This window comes from Astatotilapia calliptera, chromosome 9 (genome assembly GCF_964374335.1).
Source record: "Astatotilapia calliptera chromosome 9, fAstCal68.1, whole genome shotgun sequence".
Classification (NCBI taxonomy): Eukaryota; Metazoa; Chordata; class Actinopteri; order Cichliformes; family Cichlidae; genus Astatotilapia; species Astatotilapia calliptera.
The window spans coordinates 14,191,791-14,213,534 of record NC_137430.1 but is presented as its reverse complement, the minus strand read 5'-3'; the positions used below and the strand labels follow the sequence as shown (position 1 = coordinate 14,213,534).

General features: G+C 38.9%; 1 protein-coding gene across 1 annotated transcript in view; it reads left to right on the top strand.

The window, feature by feature from the left end:
* The first annotated feature begins 9,109 nt into the window (after positions 1 to 9,109).
* The window catches only part of ofcc1 (orofacial cleft 1 candidate 1), a 75,776-nt gene continuing 63,141 nt past the window's right edge, over positions 9,110 to 21,744 (top strand). Inside the window, exons 1-9 of the mRNA XM_026180920.2 lie at positions 9,110 to 9,127; positions 13,367 to 13,437; positions 13,818 to 13,993; positions 16,379 to 16,483; positions 17,132 to 17,215; positions 19,306 to 19,530; positions 19,859 to 19,956; positions 21,354 to 21,440; positions 21,529 to 21,599. Coding sequence (XP_026036705.2) covers positions 9,110 to 9,127; positions 13,367 to 13,437; positions 13,818 to 13,993; positions 16,379 to 16,483; positions 17,132 to 17,215; positions 19,306 to 19,530; positions 19,859 to 19,956; positions 21,354 to 21,440; positions 21,529 to 21,599 — 935 coding nt within the window. The remainder of the gene's footprint in view (positions 9,128 to 13,366; positions 13,438 to 13,817; positions 13,994 to 16,378; positions 16,484 to 17,131; positions 17,216 to 19,305; positions 19,531 to 19,858; positions 19,957 to 21,353; positions 21,441 to 21,528; positions 21,600 to 21,744) is intronic.

The window sequence follows — 21,744 nt, the reverse complement described above, 5'->3', positions numbered from 1 at the left end:
ATATAAGTTTCTTGGTGTGATTATAGATGATAAATTAAACTGGAAGTCTCATATAAATCATATACATAACAAAATTTCAAGAAGTGTTTCGATCTTGAGTAACGTAAAACACATTCTGGAGCACAGATCCCTCCACATTCTCTATTGTTCCCTGATTGCACCGTATTTGCATTACTGTGCAGAGGTTTGGGGCAATACTTACAAGTGTTCGCTATCATCAATCTTTATATTACAAAAAAGGGACATAAGGATAATCCATAAAACTGGTTACAGAGATCATACAAATCCACTATTCTTAAAATCAAAAATTCTAAAATTCACACATGTGGTTCATTTTCTCACTGCACAAATTATATATAAAGCAATAAACAACCTGCTTCCTGACAGTATTCTAAAACTGTTTTCTAAAAGAGAACGGGGATACAATTTGAGAGGGGAATTAAATTTAAAACATCCTTGTATCCGTACAACATTAAAAAGTTTTTGCATCTCTGTGTGTGGAGTGAAGCTGTGGAACAGACTAAGTAAAGACATGAAGCAATGTCCGAGCATGGCTCAATTTAAAAAGTGGTTTAAGGATATGGTTTTTGCAGGGTACAGGGAGGAGGTAGAGATTTGATAGGGTGTCCTTGTCCAATATTTTCATGTGTGTGCGGGTGCACGTTGGTATGGGTATATATATCTGTAGGTTGTGTATCCTTTGAGGTGTTACTGGGGTTATTGAAAATGTGTATATGTGTGTATGTGTATATATGTATGTATGGATAGATATATAATAAATAAATAAATAAATAAATAAATAAAAATACATGTGACATATAATGTAATTGCAAGGAGGTATTTCTGTAGTCTGTTGATTACTAGATAGTGGAAAAGGGGTGGGATTAAATAAGCTTATGCTTCTTCCTGCTCCTTTTTGAAAGTTATTTGTAGTTGTGGTTGCTCGTTTTCCTTTTGTTTTGCTTTGTTTGTTTGTCTCTTTTTAATTCTATGTTGTTGTACTTTTTCAACATGTTCAAAATAAAGATTCAATCAAATCAATCTTTCAAACCCAACGAGTTAACAATTTTCTCATACAGTTCTAATGACAGTTAAAGTTTAAGATTGTGTTATTGAGGAAACTTTTTTTTCAGAAATGAAGTTAAACGGGAATACAGAAGGTTTTTCTAAGCAGAAGCTCGTCCAGCTTTGCAACTGTGTGTATATAATAGGAATTAAACTGTACTTAATAGGGAAAAAATGTCTGGATTTACTCTGATCTGCAGTGATCACACCTGATGTCAGGTTTTAAAACACAAGTAACTACTCCCACTATTATATATTATAGGAATAATTTAGTGTCATTACAGTACAGTTAGGATTGTAATTCAATTAGAATTTATTAATGAACATATTAATGTAATTGCACTTTTTATTGCACGCAAAGGGCATTAGATTGGAACATGCCAAAATATACAAGGAAATACAATATACAAGGCAAAACAGAGTTTGTACAATTCCAGCAAACCTTAACATCAATTCTTCTTCAAAACAAACCGAACTTTCTTGAACAAGCTTTCTTGTAATTTCTTTAAGTGGTCTTCAGGAATAGTCCTCCAGGCTTCTTTAATTGGCATTCAGAGCTCTTCTTCTTCTTCATCATCTGTGGATGTTGTCTGCTTATTTGTTCTATTCTCTGTCGAGATGATCCCACACTGCTTAAGTAATGTTGAGGTTTAGGCTCTGGGGAGGCCAATCCATGACAGATAGTCTTTCATTGTGTGTTTTTATATCCAGGTATGATTTTACTGCATTTCTGTGTTTGCATTCATTGTCATGCTGAAAAATGAAGCTGTTGCCAATCAGATGCTTTCCAGGTGGTACACACTCATTGTTGTACCTCTCTCCCGGACTTCTCCACATATATTGATGATTTGAACCAAAATTTTAAATTTGGATTTATCACTTTATAATTCTTATAAAGTGATGAATTACAAATTAAAAGAAAGTTTGGCTGCTTAAGACTTTTACACAATATTGTATGTCATGTTTTTGTTACATTTTTGATGTTTAGTTGTTCAAAAAAGTCAATAAACTTAAGCTACTTTAAGCTAAATATAACCAATCACCAAGCAGCAGTACGGTTTTATATTACATATTTCTTTTGATGTTTGCTGTGAGTCACCAAAGTTAAGTTGAAGCAATCGATAAAGCCAAACTTGTATGTTCACTCTTGTCTCAGACTGTATTTCTTATCGTATCCTATACACGCCAACCCTTTGAGCCACTAACAGAGTGCAGCCTCTGGCTTCCTGATCTTTAAAAAGAGATCATAAGTCCTTCACTCTGACATGTCTTCGCTGTATTTCAGAATAAATGGCAAAGAAAGAAAAACAATGTATTTATAGCACAAAGTTTCCTAACAATTGTCTAATTTCCTCAAGCACTTTGGGTGCTCATCAAAAGGGGCAGACTCACTGCCTGTCAAAAATAATAAATAATAAATTCTTGTCATATGGAGTCATTTGCATGTGAAAAGCCCCTTGTTGGTCACCAAAATGTTTCTCAAACACGTCCCTCTTACTCTCAATTTCTGTGAGATCATGCCCTAATGATGACCCTAGGCACACTTTTAATCACTATTTGCATTGCCCTTTTAAAAATTATTCCACTCCTCTGCACAATTTTAACCATAGAAACAGGAGAAGGATTCTTGTGATTAATTCCCTTATAGACGCAATCTTTTAGGGCCACGTCTGTTTTCTCTTTGACATTTGAGGCATTCAAAATAAGTAATGTGAAATTTTCACATGTGCTTATGGTGCATCATGTAAAGCAAGTTTCCTTTCTACAGCAATTTTTCTCGAGATTGATGAAACCAAAGTTGAGGTTTTACATGCAAGCCACTTTTAAAAAAAAATGTCACTCACTCCCGCTCTTATAGATCTACATGAACTCTATGGTGAAAGAGACAGCAAAGCGAATTCAGAAAAAAAATTTTGACAATAGATACAGAATTTTTTTTCTTTTTTGACAGAATTGCACTAACACTTACTCTTAGCAACACCTTTTCCAGTTTCACTCGCCTATAAAATCCAACAGGTCACCAATGACTCATCAAGGTTTAGGGTTACAGTTGGGTATTGTTTTAAAAGGCAGGTTTTTCTATATTAGAGGATGTTAAAATAAAAAGATGTCATAGATTTTGCCATTACAGTTTCTCTGTAAAAACGCACACAGACCCCAAACCTTGCCCTTAACACTGAATGGATTCCCAATAACCTGGTGGATGTTAAGGCATTATGTACATGCATAGGAGGCAGTTTCAGATAAACAGTATATAATACAGTTCAGTGTTTCATCCTTTTTAATTTTAACATTTAGCATAAAACAACAGGATAAACTTTTTTTTTTTTTACATCAGTTTCCTATACTTGGATCCAAGAAATAGGTTTATGGTGCTGCAGCGCCACATTCATGTTTGAGTAATCTACAGTACATGCGAATAATAATGTAGCCTTCAAGGTTTATATATTTTCCCTTCATGGGCGATGTTATTAATAGCCTCATCTTTCTTGCTGCCTTAAATACAGGGTGAAATATTTTGACAAGTCCATAGCAAAGGGAGAGAGGTCCAGGCCAAAGAAACATTTGTTTGAATTAATCATTCGATTGTGAATTAACGGTAGGTTTACATCTCGCTGGACCTTTCTCTGTAACTCTGACATCACCTTGAGTCAGTATGTGCAATTGCTCCTGTAAGTCACATCTGTGTCTATTTAGGGAAAATCTTTACAGAGATAAATTATTTTTGAGCAATGAAGGATGAATCTCTTGTGTTTTCTTTGACCTTGTGAGCAAAATACAAAAAGTAGAGCAATCGATCTCTACCCTCTGAAGATACCACAATATTGTATTTTGGAATGAACAGCGGGGGGGGGGGGGGGGGGGGGGGGGGGATAGAAGTGAAGCCAGATGAACAGCTGTATTGAGATAAACCGTCACCCCATATGCTGAGGGAAAACAATCTCTGCACATTACAGAGAGTGAAGATGAAAAAAATAAGCTTAATCAACTAACATTGATATTACTTCTGGCAATTAGGAGCATGCTGGTAATGATATGAGTTTTCAGCTGTAAATAATTATGCTGCCTGCGGGCCATGCTTTAATTCTCGGCTGTATCTATAAACAATAATCAAACCAACAGCAGCAGGCTAAAAGTTGGAGATTTGTGGTTTGCAGAGCAGCGGTTGAGGAGCAGCTTATTGGAGCCCTGTGGTGATGCTAGTAGTCAGGGTCACCTTCAGGTGCTCTCTCATCTGTACACCAGCGCGCTGTTCTATTGATCAGCCGGGATGTTTCAACACAACAGTTATACATATACAGCTGCACACAAAGCACATGCGAACGTATATGAAAGGTTTGTGCAAAGAAGTGCACATGAATGCATGGGTCCTCCTACCTATATAGTGTGTGTATGCATACTTTCTGTGCACACATGCATAAAGCTGGCATGCTTTACTCATTCTTCACATAGGATTTCCGTGGCAATGATTACAATAATACTAGGTTTAGGAAACTGACTCAGAACTAAACGTGCTTAACATGCTTGTTTACTTCAGTGCTCCTAAAATTAATACCAGTTTTAAAAGAGCAACATAGGAAAAAAAACTTTAAATGCTAGAGTGAGACTTGACAGGTAACTTTTACTCACTGTCACACAGGAAGCAGAAATCTGCTGATGTGTTGGGACTAAGATGAAGTGCATAATTAAGGAAACATATGAAAGCCAGCACCAGGCCTGAGATTAATTAGGTGTGTGTCAATACCCTCATCAATATCCGATTAGCTAATGACACATGGCCCAATGAAGGCTATTGATCTTCTTCAAGTATGCGGAGTTAATAGGTTGAAGCCCACACTCAAATGGAAAGCTGACAGAAAGCTGTAGAAACAGTTTCAATGTATTTGGGACACAGGGCCCTAAACACAGCAAAAATCTGAAATGTCCCTTCAGTCATAGACAGTCGGATCACATTCGCGTAATGTGGCCTCGTGGGATTGCAGTGATTGCTGTGACCACAACTGAACTTACTCAGCTTTGCAAGAATTCCCATTCTTTTAGTGATAATTAAAAATGACCCAAAGGATCCCCCTCCCCAAAATGAAAAAAAAAAAAAAAGACTCAATCTAGATTAATAGTGGTGGAATGGCCAACATCATAAGTTGGCCCTTTTATGATAATGATTGTAATGATAATAATGAACACTTGGATGAAGGATGAACAATCCCCTGTCCTGGAGTTGAATCCCTATACAGGTTAATTAGGTAAGATAACATCATTAGCCACTCTCATGCCTGCAAAGAGAATTAATTGGATAAGATGGAGATTTAGGTCTATATTTAATCGCATAAACGATCAATGACAGCTTAGGCAGAAAATGGGAGGTCCAAATCGGTGGGCATCTTATTTAGAATATATTTAACCAGCTTAATAAGCAAAAATAAAATTAAACAAATGTAAGTGTATTATAGATCCTGTAAATACTGCTTTTGATTCAAACATGCATTAATGATGCGTTGTTGTTCGTAGTTAACTTCTGATTGTTTTCGGCTTTGTTCATTAACCAAAGAAAGAGTGTGATACGGGTCCCCTGAATGAACTCAGAGTGTTCACAGCAGCTATCATAAACTTTTGATAAAACAAAACAGTGACTCCGTAGTGGCAAAAAACAAATGAGGGCTATTCATTGCTGATACATATGAGCAATCTCTCTTCCTCAGTTGAAAAGGCCACCAATGGCCTGATGGCTTTGCAGTCATAAATAAAACAGAGGCTGACTGTTTGTTCTAAGGGAAGCATTAGTAGTTCATGATCTGTTTTAAGGAGACATTAGTGTTAATATGCCTTATGCCAAACATGAATGGGCCAATCCGCTGGGCATTTTGTGACTATCCTTCATAGCAGCTGTAAAGCTTGCTTGGTTTTCTTTGGCTGAGAAATACATTTGTCTGCACTTTCCTTTAAATAATGCATGCAACTCGTGTGAATTGTCACATACTACATAATGGATGTTTACACAGCAGCACGAGCACTTTAACGTCAGTTTGGGAGGTTCACTGGAATCGACACTGAGCGATGACAAAAGGGGGAAGTTTCGTACTTTTGTTCAGGTGAAACTATATGTAAACATTTGTTTGAAGAAGCGCCATACTGCACTCCGCATTAATAATTCAGCCTTGTTGAGCAGTGATGCCATCTGTTAGATGAAACTATTACACAGACCAGACTTTATCTTGCCAGCTTAATGGTGTTGGTCATGGGTTGCCACAAACTGTCAGAAATGTCCTTCCCCAAAATGTGAAATTGGATAACTCACAGTTCCTGCTTCTGTCATTCATGTTGTATTCATGACAGTCATCTTGCCGCTCTCGAATAATGAATTGTGTGCTATCTTTCAAATATAAAAAGTTTAAAACCGGACGTGTGTACTTTCACCCAGAGAAAGTGAACATGAGGAGGTCATCTGACACCAAGTGTAAGGGCTTGCTGTTAGGACCTGCGTCACTATCGCCTTGGCGACTGAGGTGTAGCTAACCATAAAGAGGGAGGATTCTGACTTCACAAGGTAACATACCTCTTAATCCTAAGTAATAACAATATCTATGTATTCAGTTACTGTTATGGTGTGCTAGTTATTTGCAAAAGTTTGGCTTAATAATCCATTCAGATCAAATTACATAGTTTAGTGAAAAGCCTTCTTACCTGCTTTTAATTTACCTGAAGAGGAGCAGTTTGACAGAACTCAGAAAAAGGGATTGTTTCTTATGTTACTATAAATTTATAAAGTGCAAAGAGCACATTTAAAGTAAATATGCTGCAAAATGTTAAAAAGCCTGGCCCCTTTTTTGACTCTTATTGTCAGCCGTGTGAACTGTGTGTTTTGGGGGAGACTGACGGCTGTCAAAGAACAAGAAAAGGCTTCTGTCTGCAAGCAAATAAAATATTCTTTGGTGCGCGATGCCCTGTCTCTTTGTGACTATTGAATTACAGCCCCGATCCGTGTTTGTGGAAACGGGAAAAAAAATGTCAGGGAAGATTTCAGGTCACACCATGCCTCAAAAAAAGGGGAAGTGCCTTGTCTACTGCAAACACTGATCCCACTGTCATTCTGGATTAGGGGCTGATTGAGCTTAGCTGACTAGATGACAGAGGAGATGGTCTTTCTCAGGGCGAAAGAAGTAGATGGAAAAAGGTTGCAGGTCAAATATAGTGACATTCCTGAGGAACAATGCACACATTGCGGTATTTTTAATCAGTAGATCCATTGTTCATATTAGTGCTGTCACTATTTTAGACGTCTAGGGTAAAGCACAAGCTCCTTATTTAATATATTCAGTGTTTGAATTTATGTGAATAAAGTTTAACTCTTAAAAAGTTTTGAGAGAAAACCTTTAAAATGCTGCTTTGTGTGGAAAGGTCCAGAAAAAGTCGTGAAAAAGTTCTTTAAAAGCCGAAATATTTTCAGTTCCAAAATTTAAAACAGCAATCAATCGACGGCAGCGTTGTCTTTTTAAACTCTGAACCGAGCTGCTTGTTCCCACCATTTTGCTGTGATTGAACAGTTTTGTGGTGTGCAGGTCAAAAACAAATGCAATTGCAGGAAATCGTACATAGATCATTTAGCTGCACCCTGGCTCGTGTCGGCAGAGTGTGTTTGCATGGGTGTATTGCTCAGTAAACACATGAGTTAAATTAACACAGCAGAGAAGTCCAAACTTCTTGTCTTTTTTTTTGGATTGATACTAGCAAAAAAAAAAAAAAAAGTCCAGAAAGTGCATTAAACTTCCTGGACTTTTGGGGTTTGTTGTGCAGTGCTGTAATATATTCACATATGGCTGTTGACGGAAAGCAGAAAAGTGAGCCAGTCCTTTATATGGTTAACAACAGTACTGGCAATCTCAGTATTTGGCAGGGGGTGTTCAGTTTTAACTACTAATGGACTTATTTTTCTCACAGCATCACAATTTTACAGCCTGTGTAAAACGATTGCACACACACACACACATGCAAACACACAATGCCAGAAAAACAGTTCACCAAATTAAAAACAGGAATGTTAGGGTGTCTTTAATTCAATAAAATACACATGTACAGGAAATGCTACAAAGCACCTCTTTATCTAAAAGTATTATCCTTCTTCTGGTGATAAGCGCCATTAGACACAAATAGATGCAGCTGGAAATGTAGCTGAAAAGTTTTACTCTCCACAGTTGTTTACGCGATCGCTTTTTCCTTTTCTTTTTTTGTTCTCTTTTTTTGTGGGCCGTGATAAGGTGCATGGATATCCTGTGGTCTTTGCCTAGTCAATGTGCGCGGACCGCACACTGGCTCCGCTTTCACTGAGTTATTACGTCGAGTGTAATTTGAAACAATTACAAAAACACTGGCCCACTTGTTACAACACTCATTTTCCCTCACATATACAAACCACAGATTCAATAGCTTTACATGTTTTTCAATCACACCCAGTGGAGCAGTGTTCAGTGTGAAAAAGTATAGCATTTCATCCTAGCTCGCATGGTATGGGATAATCTTTCACATTTTGCCTGGGGTTTGTTTTGCTATTTCAGCAGAAACTTGTGCAAGCCATGTGAATTACCATAGGAAAAGACGATAAAAATACCAAATGATATTGTATCAGATGTAAATGAATAAACACTTTGAATAATCAAGGCAAATAATTTGTTATCTGTGATAATAAATGGTGTTTAGTGTCCTACATTCTCTGAGATGCATTGCAGAGATAACGGTTTTAAGCACACAAGCAGGAGGAGAGTGTGTAATGCTGTGTGTGCTGCAGTAAAGGCTTTCGTACACACATTCAAATAAACCTTTTTTTATAGCTCTAATAATATAGGCATGCTTTAAATTAAGAGGCAAATTTAACGTTTGAAATTAAGTCAATAGTAGCATCTCTGTGCTTTTTATTTAGTTTTTAGTTTTTCATGAGCCTCGGTTTAACTTTATGTTTTTTTCCACCATTTTTCACACATTCTGTTTTTTAGGCCTGGTCTAAGTTCAGAAATCAGGGTCAGCCAGTGATGATCTTTTGCAGTTTGTGGAGATGGACACCTTTGGCAGTGTGAGTACAGTTTCACTTCTGGCCCTCATAACAGTGTGACTGAACACAGCGAGGTCAAATCCTTGTACCTCCAGCTCTCCCTCTCTCTCAAGGTGCTGGAGCAGCCTGACCATTGACATTTAGCATTCCTCTGTGCTGCCTCTGGGTTTTCAATGGGGGGGGGGACTGAGAGATGCAGAGGCCAGTGCCTGGTTCTCAAGGGTAAAAACAAAAAGGCTCTTGAAAATCCCAAGGAGTTCCCATGATCCTAGGAAAGACCTTGATCCGACCTGTGTTAGATTTCCATTCCATGGATTAGGACAAAAAGAGCATATTTGGCTCATATTTACTGGCATTATTTTGGTATTTGTTTTGTATTTTTCCCTGGATTGTGGAATTGCAGCGTTTAGACGACTTATCTAAAATTTTGGCAACAATAAGAATTTACAGATTCTCTGCAGTTTGTTTTCACATCCATTCAGAATTCATGCCCTTCAATGACATTTCTAAGTCGGTACAAAAGCTTGTAGTGACATTTTATGGTAGAAAGTTTTCAAAGTCATTTTTCAAGGTTTTTTCCAGCAACATACATAATCTGTTAGCATCAAAGGAGCACACATGCATAAATAATTGACTAATTCACTTAAAGGGGGCCAGCGTAGATTAATTAAGCTTGAATACTAATTATGTTTTCTGTCTACACCAACTGACGCGGTTGTTGTTTAGAAGAAACTGTTTGGTGGGTCACAATTACCATGCACATATAAGGCTGCTCTATAAATTGAGACGGTTTCACATTTTAAGGGTAGAATTGGCTTTGTATGCTTTTGAAACAAAATGCTAACCTTATCTATACTCATTTAAATAGAGATGCTTTGTAGATGTTTTAATTATTCTTATGACATTTTATCAATATAACAATTTTTATTATGTGGATAGATAAAAAGAGACTTTGTCAACATGAAAACAAAAGTGGTCATTGATTTAGCAAGGCTCAACTTTTGCGTGTCACATCGTTTTATTGCATGGAGTTATGATGTGTAGTCGCACATATATGTATATTAATGACTTTACTCGCTGTGTGTATCATGCCCTTGGATTCAAACTGTGTTGATCAAGACAAATAAGAAATTATTTTTAGGTACAAGTTGGAGCTCAGTGAAGACACAAAACACATTATGGGATCTCTGTGTAAAGCTCTTAAAACTCTTGTCACTTCCAGAATCACTCTTGTCCCTGAATCCTTTGCCTAGTGCGCAGGGTGCTTGTCTGGAAATGGTAGCTTTAAGTAGCTCAGTGAAGACAAGGTTTTGCTGTCTACTCTCCCCTGGCAAGCAGCGCGCAGGGACAGAGGAAGACAGCTCAAAGCTGGGGCCTTGTTTACAGCTGTATGGGGAAGAAAACAGGCAGACGTAAATGAGGGTTGACGGTTTCATGAAGCACAATTGGTTGATGGCAGATTCAATGTGACTGGGCTGAACTGGGCGATGATCCGTACAGTATGCAAAATTCACTTTCTAGCTGGTCTGTGCCCACCAGCCCCTAGCAGCGAGCGGTCTTCCCCAAGCCCTTCTAGCTATGCCTTTGAATGCAACAAGAACTGAACAAGGCATTGTTGTGCTCAATTCCTTTTGACAACAATCACATTTAAAAAGAAAGAAAGGGAAAAAAGTCACGATTCTCCTTTTTTGTCACCCGTTGTAAATTATTTTTTTCCCATGTTGGCTGCAAAGTAAGCATTTGGTGTGCTTCACAGTGAAATGAGGTGGAGTGGGTGGATTTAAAGGGGCATATGTAGATGCCTTCAGATGGGAAGAGAATGGGCCTGTTGTGCTGTGCTACTATTTACAGTATGGCTGTTGTGAATGGTATAATACATCCAAATTTCTTGGCGTGTAATTTTGGTGCAGCTCCAAAAGTTTAACACATGTTTGTGCAAAGTCACAGAAAACAGCAGAAACTTTGGCTTGGGCTGGTTTTCACATTTCTCAGTGTACTGCATAGTAAGTCCTGCACCTGACCAATTAGTTGGCTTTTTTGTTTTTTTTAATGAGTCCTTTCTTAGCTTTCATGACAGAGAGCTTTACATGGCAGGATGTGCACCCAGAGTCTGGGGCTACCATATAGAGTCTAGGCTCTTTACTTGGTTACCTTATATTCAAATTGACACTTTTATTTGCAGGGCATGAAGCTATCGCACTATGCACAGTTAGAAACATGGGAACTTTTATAAATCAGAGTAATACAAAATGTGCTTTGAGGACAACCAGTGTAAAGACAAAGAAAGAAAAAAAGAACAGTGCCAAAAACCCTTCATGTTATGTGCTTAAAATGTAAAGTCTGCTATAAATTATGAAGTAAATGATATTGCAGATATTTCTAATTGGGCTATTAGCATAAAAGGTGGCTTCTTCTTAAACGTCCACTCTTCAGATGGTTTGTGGTTCAATCCCCAGCCACATGCCACAGTGTCCTTGGGAGAAACATTGAACAATAATAGCAAACATCTGTGTTGAAAGGACTTATATATGCAGACTATTAAAGATTATTTTCCTAGTCTGAAAATCAATTACAGTAGCAAACAAATCTGAAATGTTTCTAATCACAGTATGTGTTGTTAAAAGGCTGAACAACAAGCTTTTAGTGTCAAGGGGGAAAACTGTAGTGTGGATGGACATTATTTTATATTTAGTCATTAAGGATTTCCGAATTGGCTCTGAGGTTCCAATAACAATCAGCATTTTAATACCATATAAAGAATGCAAATACCATTTAGCTTGTTCAAATCACTGATTTAGTTTGCAGGATAATATTATTTAAGTTGTCTGGTGTACAAATGAGGAGTGTGTGCATTTTTCATTAGCAAAAAAAGAACTGTTTGATTAATTTTCTTCTAATTGTTGCAGGGAATGTCGATAATTTGAGTATGCACCTGAACATTAGTGCAGAAAGTTCTGTAAATTGTTTACTGAAATGTAAAAAAAAAAATCAGAGAGAGAGAGAGAGAAGAAGAAGAAGAAGAAAATGAAAGAAACGACATGGAGACATCTTCACCAATGCCAAATTTGTCTCTCATTTTTGTATGTGCAACTCAGAGAAAATGATTGGTACCCAGTCGAAAAGAAAATGGTTTTTAAATAAGTTACAATTAGATAAGCATTAATCTCAGTGGTATAAATGAATGTCTTGCTGTAGGGCTTGTTGAATGTAAAAACAGATTTACAAAAACTCCTCTTACCAGATTGGTCTGGAAGTAGTCCTCTGCTATTTTAATTGCTCTGTCATTTAGAGTTGAAATAAGCCCTCCCCACCCATTCTGCCCCTTGATTTTTCCTTTGAAATTAAATATTGTATACAAATACATGCTGTTCATGGGCATGAGCACAGTTCATCACTGAAATCTGCATAAAATGATGCTTAAAAAGCTCCATACGCTCTGAGCAACAAAGCTCTTTTATATGGCGCATTCTTATGTAAACATATCAATAACAAAAACAACTACTTATGCTTTTTACCTCGGCTTTCTTATTGTTCTGCTTGTCCGCAGAAATGAGAGAAATGTGGGAGTGCGGGGTTTGTTCCACATACTCTTGATTTCAAAGAAACCCATACTTTCTGTCTTATAGCCCTTCTTCTTTTTTCTTTCCACTTCATACCAGTGAAGACCACCTACAACTCCAAGTCGGAATAGTGTTCACTTAGCCTGTCTTTGTATTCCCCCTGCCGCCATTTATATTAAATTTGTGGCATCTTCAAGAATAAGTCCTTCATCAAAAATCTGTCTTTACCAAATGCAGGAGACCTGACATGATGTTATTTAAACACCACTTCTCTCCCTCCTTTGAGGGTTTTTAGGTTGAGTTCATGTGAATGGAAGTAATGAGAAGTGTGCCTGGATTTCCATACTCATTTGCACACCGAGACGGTGTACTCTCATGCAGCTTGTGCAGAAAAAAAGAAAGAAAGAAAGAAAATGCATAATTTTCCAGGCGCGAGTGTTGTTGCCCGTTCTTTTTAGAAACAAGGAGGGAGTATTTTAATGTGACCTTCATTACACATTCGTGTCAACTTTTCTTATCTATTTATGATTAAATTCTTTTCCACTCCTGTTGTTCAATTAGTGCTTGACCCCTTTAGCGGCGATGTAAATTAAATGACATTTCAGTGTCGTCCCATATTTAAAATACTGCGTTAGTTGCGGATCATAAATGATGATCTTCATTCTGCAGCTAATTTATTCATTTAACAATTTCCCTCCAGAAGTTACAGCAGAAGGCTCTGCAGCAACCTAAGCAGAAGAAATCCAAGTCGGCTGAATTTCTGATGGGTGAGTCCTGCTTGATGAGTTATTGCTCATAATTTGTGTAAGGATTAATTAACTAATTACAGACAAATGGCTTTGGGCTAAATTTTGCTCTTGCTTGTCAGGGCGCAATTTGTAATTATTTTAATCATTTCTTCTTCTCCTCTTTTTTTTCTCCTCCTCCTGCAAGATTCTGATTTAATTTTAACCTAATTGTGTTTTAGCATCATTCGAGGAGGATGCGCTTGAACATTTTGGGGCAGTCAAAGCACCAATAGAATTCTGTTGTTTATAAATATGCCTTGTTTTTTTCTTTTTTCTTTTAATGACTCACTTTGATGTAAGTGTTGTCCCGGCCCTGCGTGTCATTGTATTTTCATTTATGTTTCTATTTATTCTGTCAGGGAGAGAAGCGAGAGCTAATGTGGTGGGCATTGAAAACCCAGCCTTTGATGGAGAAAGAAGCACCGAGCGTTCCATTCCTCCGGTTTGGCTCGGGAGAGAAATTCGAGGTGACAGGCCAGATAGCACCCTTGCAGCTCACCAAAAAAAAATGGAGCCGCGAGCCCCTGCCAAAGAAAGAGGTGAAGCTTCATTCTTCATTAGCCTCAAATTTGTTGACAGTAGATGTGTTCCTGATCTAACCTTTCTCTCACTGCCTCTTTCCTTCTCTCAGTCTGTAGCTTTCCATTTGGGGGGCCCTTGGTCCCTGCATTCCAAAGCAAGCGTGTCCTAACAAGCAACCCTCGTATAACTTCTTCCTTCGCTGGAGAACGCTACAGTAGTGGGTGTTCTATCTCTATCTAGAAGTACCCTCGACACAATCAGCCTTGACTCCCACTCTCGGCTACATGCCTTGTGGTGGGCTGGAGTCATAGGAGAGTGCATTTACATACGCTACTACGCTATCGAGCCGATCCGCTGTCTGTGTGGTGTACTCACAACGCCCCCAAAACACAGCTTAAGGCCAATCAGGCATACGAATATGCCCCCTTATAATTCAGTATGTCAGAGAGAACTCTTGAGGAATGGGATGGTAAATTAGGATGTGTTCGAGGTTGTGAGTGTGCCAGTTTTCTCGGGGATGAGTCACATGTTAGATTCTTGATTTAATATGGTTTATTTTGCTTTCGCTGTGTATGGCTAGTAATTATTATCTATTTTGTCATTATTTTTTATGCACAAGAGGCAGAGCAAATCCTGGGTGGAAAATAAAGTTCATTCTCAAGTTGCTCTGGAAAAGCAATCATCTTTTTTTTCCTCTCCCACCATCGGCTCGCATTTGGTGTGAATTAAACACTGTCAATATCCATTATAAGGATTTGCAAGGTAGGCGACCAAATCTGGAATCAGAGAGCGAGCCCCATCCATTCAGAGAGGAGTGTTACATCTGACTGCCAGTAACTCAGAGTAGCGCTGCAATTGGACAAGGGAAGCCTGCTTTGATGGACTGCCTTCATTTTTACATGGACTTGATTAGGAAGGCAATTTATGGTTGCTGAAACACTGCAAATAAATAAAATTGAACATGCACTAAAGAATTTATAGGTTCTGAATCCACAAACTATGAATCAGTAGCACGCAATAAGCACTTCTGACTTGTGTGCCTTTACTGGAAGATCCAAACAGAAAATGTTCCATGTTTGTGACACTTTGGCCTTTTCCAGACTCTTTCATTATCTCTTGGTCTCTGCTAACAGTATCTCTGGCTGCCAAGAAGTGCTAGTTACAGATATTGTGCATGTAAGAACAGATAATTGAAATTTTCATTAGAGAGATGAATTGGAGGGCAGCCAGACTATTTAGGTAAATCACAGCTATGATTCAAAAGGCGATTCACGAAGCTACTACCATTATGCAAATTTGTATTTGAAAAAAGGGTTTCATAACCTCAGAGCTATTTGCGGAGAAATTGTTCAAACTCTCTGCTAACAATGTACCAGGATTTAACATGTGAATTTCACAGTCAATTTATGACACCATTGAAGAGTCATGTAGCAGCATGACTCTTAATAAGTATTTCAGTCTGAGTGTTTAAGTTGGAGTATGAAAGAGCAGGAAAACCTCATGCAGATATTTTACAAGAACACAAAAGAATTTCTGTGGAGTTTTTTGGGGGGTAGTGGCCGAGTGGCCAGTGGTCCTTTTATGCAAACAAACTCGCATTTTTATGCAACCAATCACTGAAGCCCTCAGACTTCTATAAACGCGCCTTGTGTGGAATATATAACATGACTTAATCCATTTTCCCCTCACAATCTGAGAAATACAAGTCAAGCAATTTAGATTGGAGCAAAATATTCAAGGCTTGCAATGATAATGATTCCAGGGGTTAAAAAAAAGCTGTAGGTGGGGTGTACCTTTAATAGAAAGTGCCCCTGAGCCAACTGATTCCCATAAACTCTGTGGAGCAGACTTGATACCCATAGGTCAGTGATTGCTAATAAGAAGTCAATGAGACATGGGCTCAAGTTATTTTCCTTTGGATCTGCTCCCCCAAACTTGCCTCCTTCTCTAGGCCGCTGACCTCGGAGTATTTAGCTGGTATTGTCTTTGAAATTCCAGGTACTTTTGGGCTTGTAGACTTTCTCATTAGTTCCTTTTGAACATGGAAAACATATGGCAGTCATATTTAAGAGATTGCTTGCCATGACCTTTTGCAGCATGCTAATTAGGCCCCAGAGCACCGCAGGCCGTGGAGAGGTGCACTGAGAAACCCAGGAGTCTTTTTCCCAGTTCTTTCTCTGCGCCTCTGAACTCCTGTCTCATCTTGGCTCTGCCTTATCTAGTAGCAGCCACTACCACTGCCCTTCGACAGTGTGGGTTTCAAAATTAACATTTTGCTTCATGTGCTTCTAATAACCACTAACCTGAACCTGTACAACTCCCTCCTTCCCCTCCCTTACCACCCCGCCAACTCCCAATCCCTCTTTCTCTCATTCGCTTTCCTCGTTGTGCACTTTCCACAGGAAATGAACGTGCGCAAAATTACTTTGACCCGTCATCGACAAGGCAGACGGACTCGGGGCATTGCAGGACGACTGGGGTCAGCGCTGAAGATGAGCTGGAATTAAGTATGCCATTCTCTGTCATAATGGTTCTCCTCGGTTCATTAAAGAGGGGTGAGAGAGATCACTAGTAACAGGCTGCCATTCGTGATGCCACGGCGGTCTATGTAAATACACCAAGTGATGGCATCACTAGATTGGCTACCCAAGTCGTTGTCATTGATGAAGGTCATGTATCATTGGTCAGTTTTCATTTCACAGTGGCATTTTCTCTCTCTCCCTCCCCCCCCCCCCCCCCCCCCTCAAATGACACGTGCAGAGCCATATCAGGAGTTTGCAGCCCCCTCCTAAAGTAGGCCTATTAAAGGCAAGCTCTTGGGAGCCAAGTAATATGCATGTTATAATGAAACCTGGCTATTAATGGAGAAGGCATTTCACCTGTATCTTTTGGATATCACTGCCGTGTAATATCAAAGGATCCACCAAATCAAATCTCATCACATGATGACAGGCCAGCTAACAGGCATGTTAATGCTCCCATTTCATTACCCCTCTACATACACTTGATTTTCACCCTTCCCCACGACTAATTTGCATGTTAAGATGCAGTTTCGATTGAGTTGGCTGATAAGCAGAAAGTAATTATTAAAGCACACAAAAAGAAATATATTTCTTTTTTTGGCACCATTCAAATATACTTGTTTGGATTTACAGAAACTTTCACTGCTGATGAAAAGAAACTGTATGAAAGAATAACTGCGTTGCTGGATGACGAAGACACCTTCATTGACTTACCTGGTATGTATCCCCTATTAGCTATACTACAGTGCCATAGTGATTTGTGGGTCCTTGATTTATTGTGATATTTAGCCAAATTTCATCCAGTTTTGCACATTTAACCTATGTGTATCACTTAAACTAGTTTGCATGTATTTTCTTGTATTGCTGGTTTAAATCATTGGTATAATTCACAGACATGCTGGTTAGTGTAGATAGTGCAGAAGCACTAAATTTGTTTTCAGACTTTAGAGATACATCTTTCTGTTAACTTCCATCTGTATTAAAATATCATTAAAAACACAATTTTGTGAACAAGAATGTCATATTTTCTTGTGTGTTCTACTTTCTAATGTTAAATGTAAATAACAGAAACCATCCACCCAAAAATATGATGCTGTATTTCCCACTAAAAGCAGCACTACCATAGAACAAAGAGTAAACTAGAAAGGGACGCTCACCAGCAGACGGTGCTTTCCAAGCAGCCCTATTGTCTCACAGTAGTCGTGCCTTTTCTCATTAGCTCAGTTTCATTTAAATATGTAGCCATCCAGGCAATACTGAGATGGTTTAAGCTTAGCATTGTTCTGGGTGAAGACAGTCATACCAGATCCTGTTGACATGACGCACATCTCTCTTGTAATTCCAGCGCACAAGTGATGGGTTTAGGCCCGCTTCAACACGGTAGAATTTAGCAGGCTTGTATTATTTCCTATTGTTTTGGATTTAGCTGTACCACCGAGATTAGCAACCCCATCCATTGTTTTGGAATGTTCATGAAATCCCACAGAGAAAGTAAAGAGGATCTTGGATTAAGAGTTGCTTCATGCAATAGGCTGAGAGAAAGGGAAGGAAAGAGAGACAGGGAAACAGAGAGAGAGAGAGCTTGTACTTCTGTACTGTCCAACACTACTGCCAGTTAGCACTTTACTGAGCTACAATAGACTTCAAGACAATGACCTTATGCAGTTGTATGGATGCCTCCCACCGGTGTAGGCTTCAAGTGTTCTTTGCAGAGGGCTCAGAGTATGTCAGTCCTGATCCTGACATTTTGTGACTGCTTCTCAGGCTTTTGTTTTGGCTTTTACAGCCTGTCACAAAGCACCATACACATTTCACAAGAAAGAACCTGAATAAAACAAAACATTAATGAAATGGACAGTGGCCAGTGTTGGAGCTTTTTTTCTTTCCTCTTTTAAGAAAAAAAATCCTGGAGAAGTCTTGTCTGTCTGCCTTGGATCTTCAGCTCTTCTTCTTTTTTATCTTGATGAATTCCTTTGCTTTGGCTTGGAGATGAAAGACCACAAAACTGGTATTCTGGTTTTCTGTAAGGCGTTAGGCGTCGCTATCAGCCTCTATGTGAAAAGCATTAAGCAGTTTTAACAGATTTGGCTCTTGCACACGTTGGACTGCACACGTTGAATATAGAGATTGTTGAAGAATACATCACATTTCTACCAATGAGCCAGCACAGCAAAACTGAAACAGAAACAGCGAGCATGATAAGCTACTGCAAACAATGCCTCTCTCCATTCAGTAATGATTTTTAGGTTACTAACTTAAAACTACTTTGCATATGTTTTTTTCAGTTTAGAGGCTTGGTCCCATTTCAGTCTGGGCATGTTAGATTAGCCTAGCCTGTAGAATGCCTTTTACTGAAATAGAGCAATTTGATGAAATGTGCTATATTCATTGATTCATCCTATTTTTTTTAAACTAACTAAAAATATATATTTTTGTACACCTCTTATAATAAAAAACTAACATTATAGGATTCAGCATTTCTTTTTTGTTCCTTCTCTAAACAAAGTCCTGCCTCAGTATAGTTTTAAGCCAAACATGTGGATGTGTGAATTGAACATGATGCTTTTTAACTGTTCACCATTGTGTTTTTGTACAAACTTCCACTTCAGTACATCATACTGTTTGCAAACATACACATATCTATCAGTTTGTGCCTGTTTCTGGATGTGCTAAATATGCTCATCCATCAGTATGTGAATGCATGTTCCAGTGTTTACGAGTGGAAATCCGTGTGCGTATGTGTGTGTGTTTGTGTATGTCTGGTTGTGCGTGTGTCTGCACATGCCCACTGATGCGAATCTCTCCAGGTACGCTGCTAGCCTCCAGGGATGAGGAGGTGTTGGAGGTGAAGGCGGGTGATCTGGTGCTTCAGCGGCGACTGCTGCTCCACAGTGGTGGTGATGCCTCGGGCTCCAGGCCCTCCCAGGCCCATACCATTGCCAAAACCCAGGCTGAGGGTAGTACTGAGCTGGGAGGAGAGGCTGGACTCGAAGCAGGGAGGATGGTAATGGGCAGAGAGAGCACTGTAAAAAGTAATGCTATCCTTTTATTCGTTTTAATGTTGATTGATCCTATACATATATACATAGTACTATTTTATTGCACTAAATTAAATGGATTATCTGATTAAAACAAATATATATTGGAGAGCAGAAAATGTCTCATAAAATCAAAGTTAAAAGTAACATGATATTATTTCAGCATTGCAAAATTAATTAATTCAATTCAGGGTTGCATGATTGGATCAATGATGCAATGGGAGACTTGACATAATATTCAAAGAATCATGCATGCTTTGGTAATCTTGTAGTTTTGTTAAATATTAGAATGCTTTTGCTGCCTCTGTAATATTTCTTGCAGTGAGGACAGCTGAGGAGGTGATCCCCCACTACACCCAGCAGCTGAAGGAGCGTGCGCGGCCTGACATGATCATGCTTGGCAGCCTTTCACTGCAGCAGGTCAGCGCTACAAAGAGGAATATCTGTGTCATCATCCCATATTCACCAGCACATCAGCCATGTCCATTATAGTGTGTACCAGTGGCTTGGCTAATGGACATAGAGTCTGTGCATGTGTGCATGTACGTCTATCTGTTTTTTGTCTCTTCACATGCCTGTTTGCAAAGTGAGTAACTTCCTTGGCTTAATTTTCTTCTTCTCATTTTCTATTTTTCTTCTTTTCTATGTTGTCCCAAACCTTCCCCCCCCCCCCCCCCCCCCCTCCCTTCTCAATCCATTTCATTTTCTTGGAAGATGGTCTCAGCTGAATGCACTCATGTTTCTTTTGAACAGCGGGCATTCAAGGTACTTCAGAGGTTAGATTACTCATTCATCCTTGACTCAAAATTAGAACATGGATTTTAAATCGATATTCTATTCTACATATGATAAGCTCAAACCATTAATTTATTTGATTTATGTAGACTCTCTTCTTCTCTCTTTCCACTTTGTTGTGCATTATTATGCATATTTGTCTCTAACAGAAGCTGAATTTCCTCGGTGCTTTACAAGTCTCACGGTCTTTTCAGGAAAAAAATAAAAGATCATGACTACTTTTCATTTTCCAAATGAGGATTTTCTGAACTAGCTTTAAGATCTGAAGCTTCTTTCAAAACAAGTGTTTGCATTCGATCAGACAGAAGAGAAATGGGAGTGGATAGAAGAACAGCAGGTTCTCATTGTGTAGGCAAATCTAGGTTCCAAAGAAACACATTAATGCATATGTAAACACAGGAATGCAGGACTTCCATCCACTGTATTTTTAGTTCTAATCCCATTTGAAAAGAGAGGAGAGAGAGTATCAAGTTACATGAATAGAAAGTAAATGTAACCGGGAAACAAAATACCCAACAATGACTTACTGTCACTCCGAAGTCACAGCAACAGTTGACTCATCTTTCCTCACTGGATAATCAGCGGCATCTACTGTGTACTGTATCAGTAGTGGGATCGGTGTTATCTTATTCGACAATAATATGTATGCGCTCTCCTACTGTTTCCACTCCCACCTCCCATTGAAAGCACATTATCCACCAGAGATTTCACATCTATTTTAAAAATAATAGCGTTTTTCTTCTTTCTCTATTCTGCCGCACAAAGCTGCTGCAGTGCGAGACATTGTCACTTAGCAGTGTCAATGTGTCTGAATGGGGAGTGTGAATGTGCTGACTGAATGTAAAACCGGCAGAAATACTCATCAAACGCTACATGTCTTTAGGGTCTGGCTCGGTATCGATTGCCTGCAGATTGCATTACAGTTGCTCCTTGTGCTTAATTCTGCCATTATGGTGCACTGCACTGTTTCACAAAGCTGCACCCAAAAGAACGCGTGCATGTGATTTTGAACATGTTTTCAGCAAGTGGCTCAGAATGGACCCCCGAAGAGAAGCGAGTGGGCAAAGAGAAAGAAAAGACTAATGGCTTTCTTCACTGGTGATTTTAAGGTAAATGATCATGTATTGTATAGTGCAGAGCAGAGATGTTGCTGTTTTGCTACATATGAGAACACAACATATCCACTTTAAATTAAAGGAGCCCGGTTCACAAAGAGACAGCGATGAGGCAGTGAGACCACAACCCATGATGAACACACTGCTTCCGTGGTAAAGTCCAGCCCATTTCATATTTCTTTCCATATGTAAAATTTATGTCACATGACTGTAATCATTAATTGTGTTGAAAGCATTTGTATTCCCACTGACGTTCGGGAAGGAATGTAATTCATGTGTCCCCCGCATGACTTCTCTT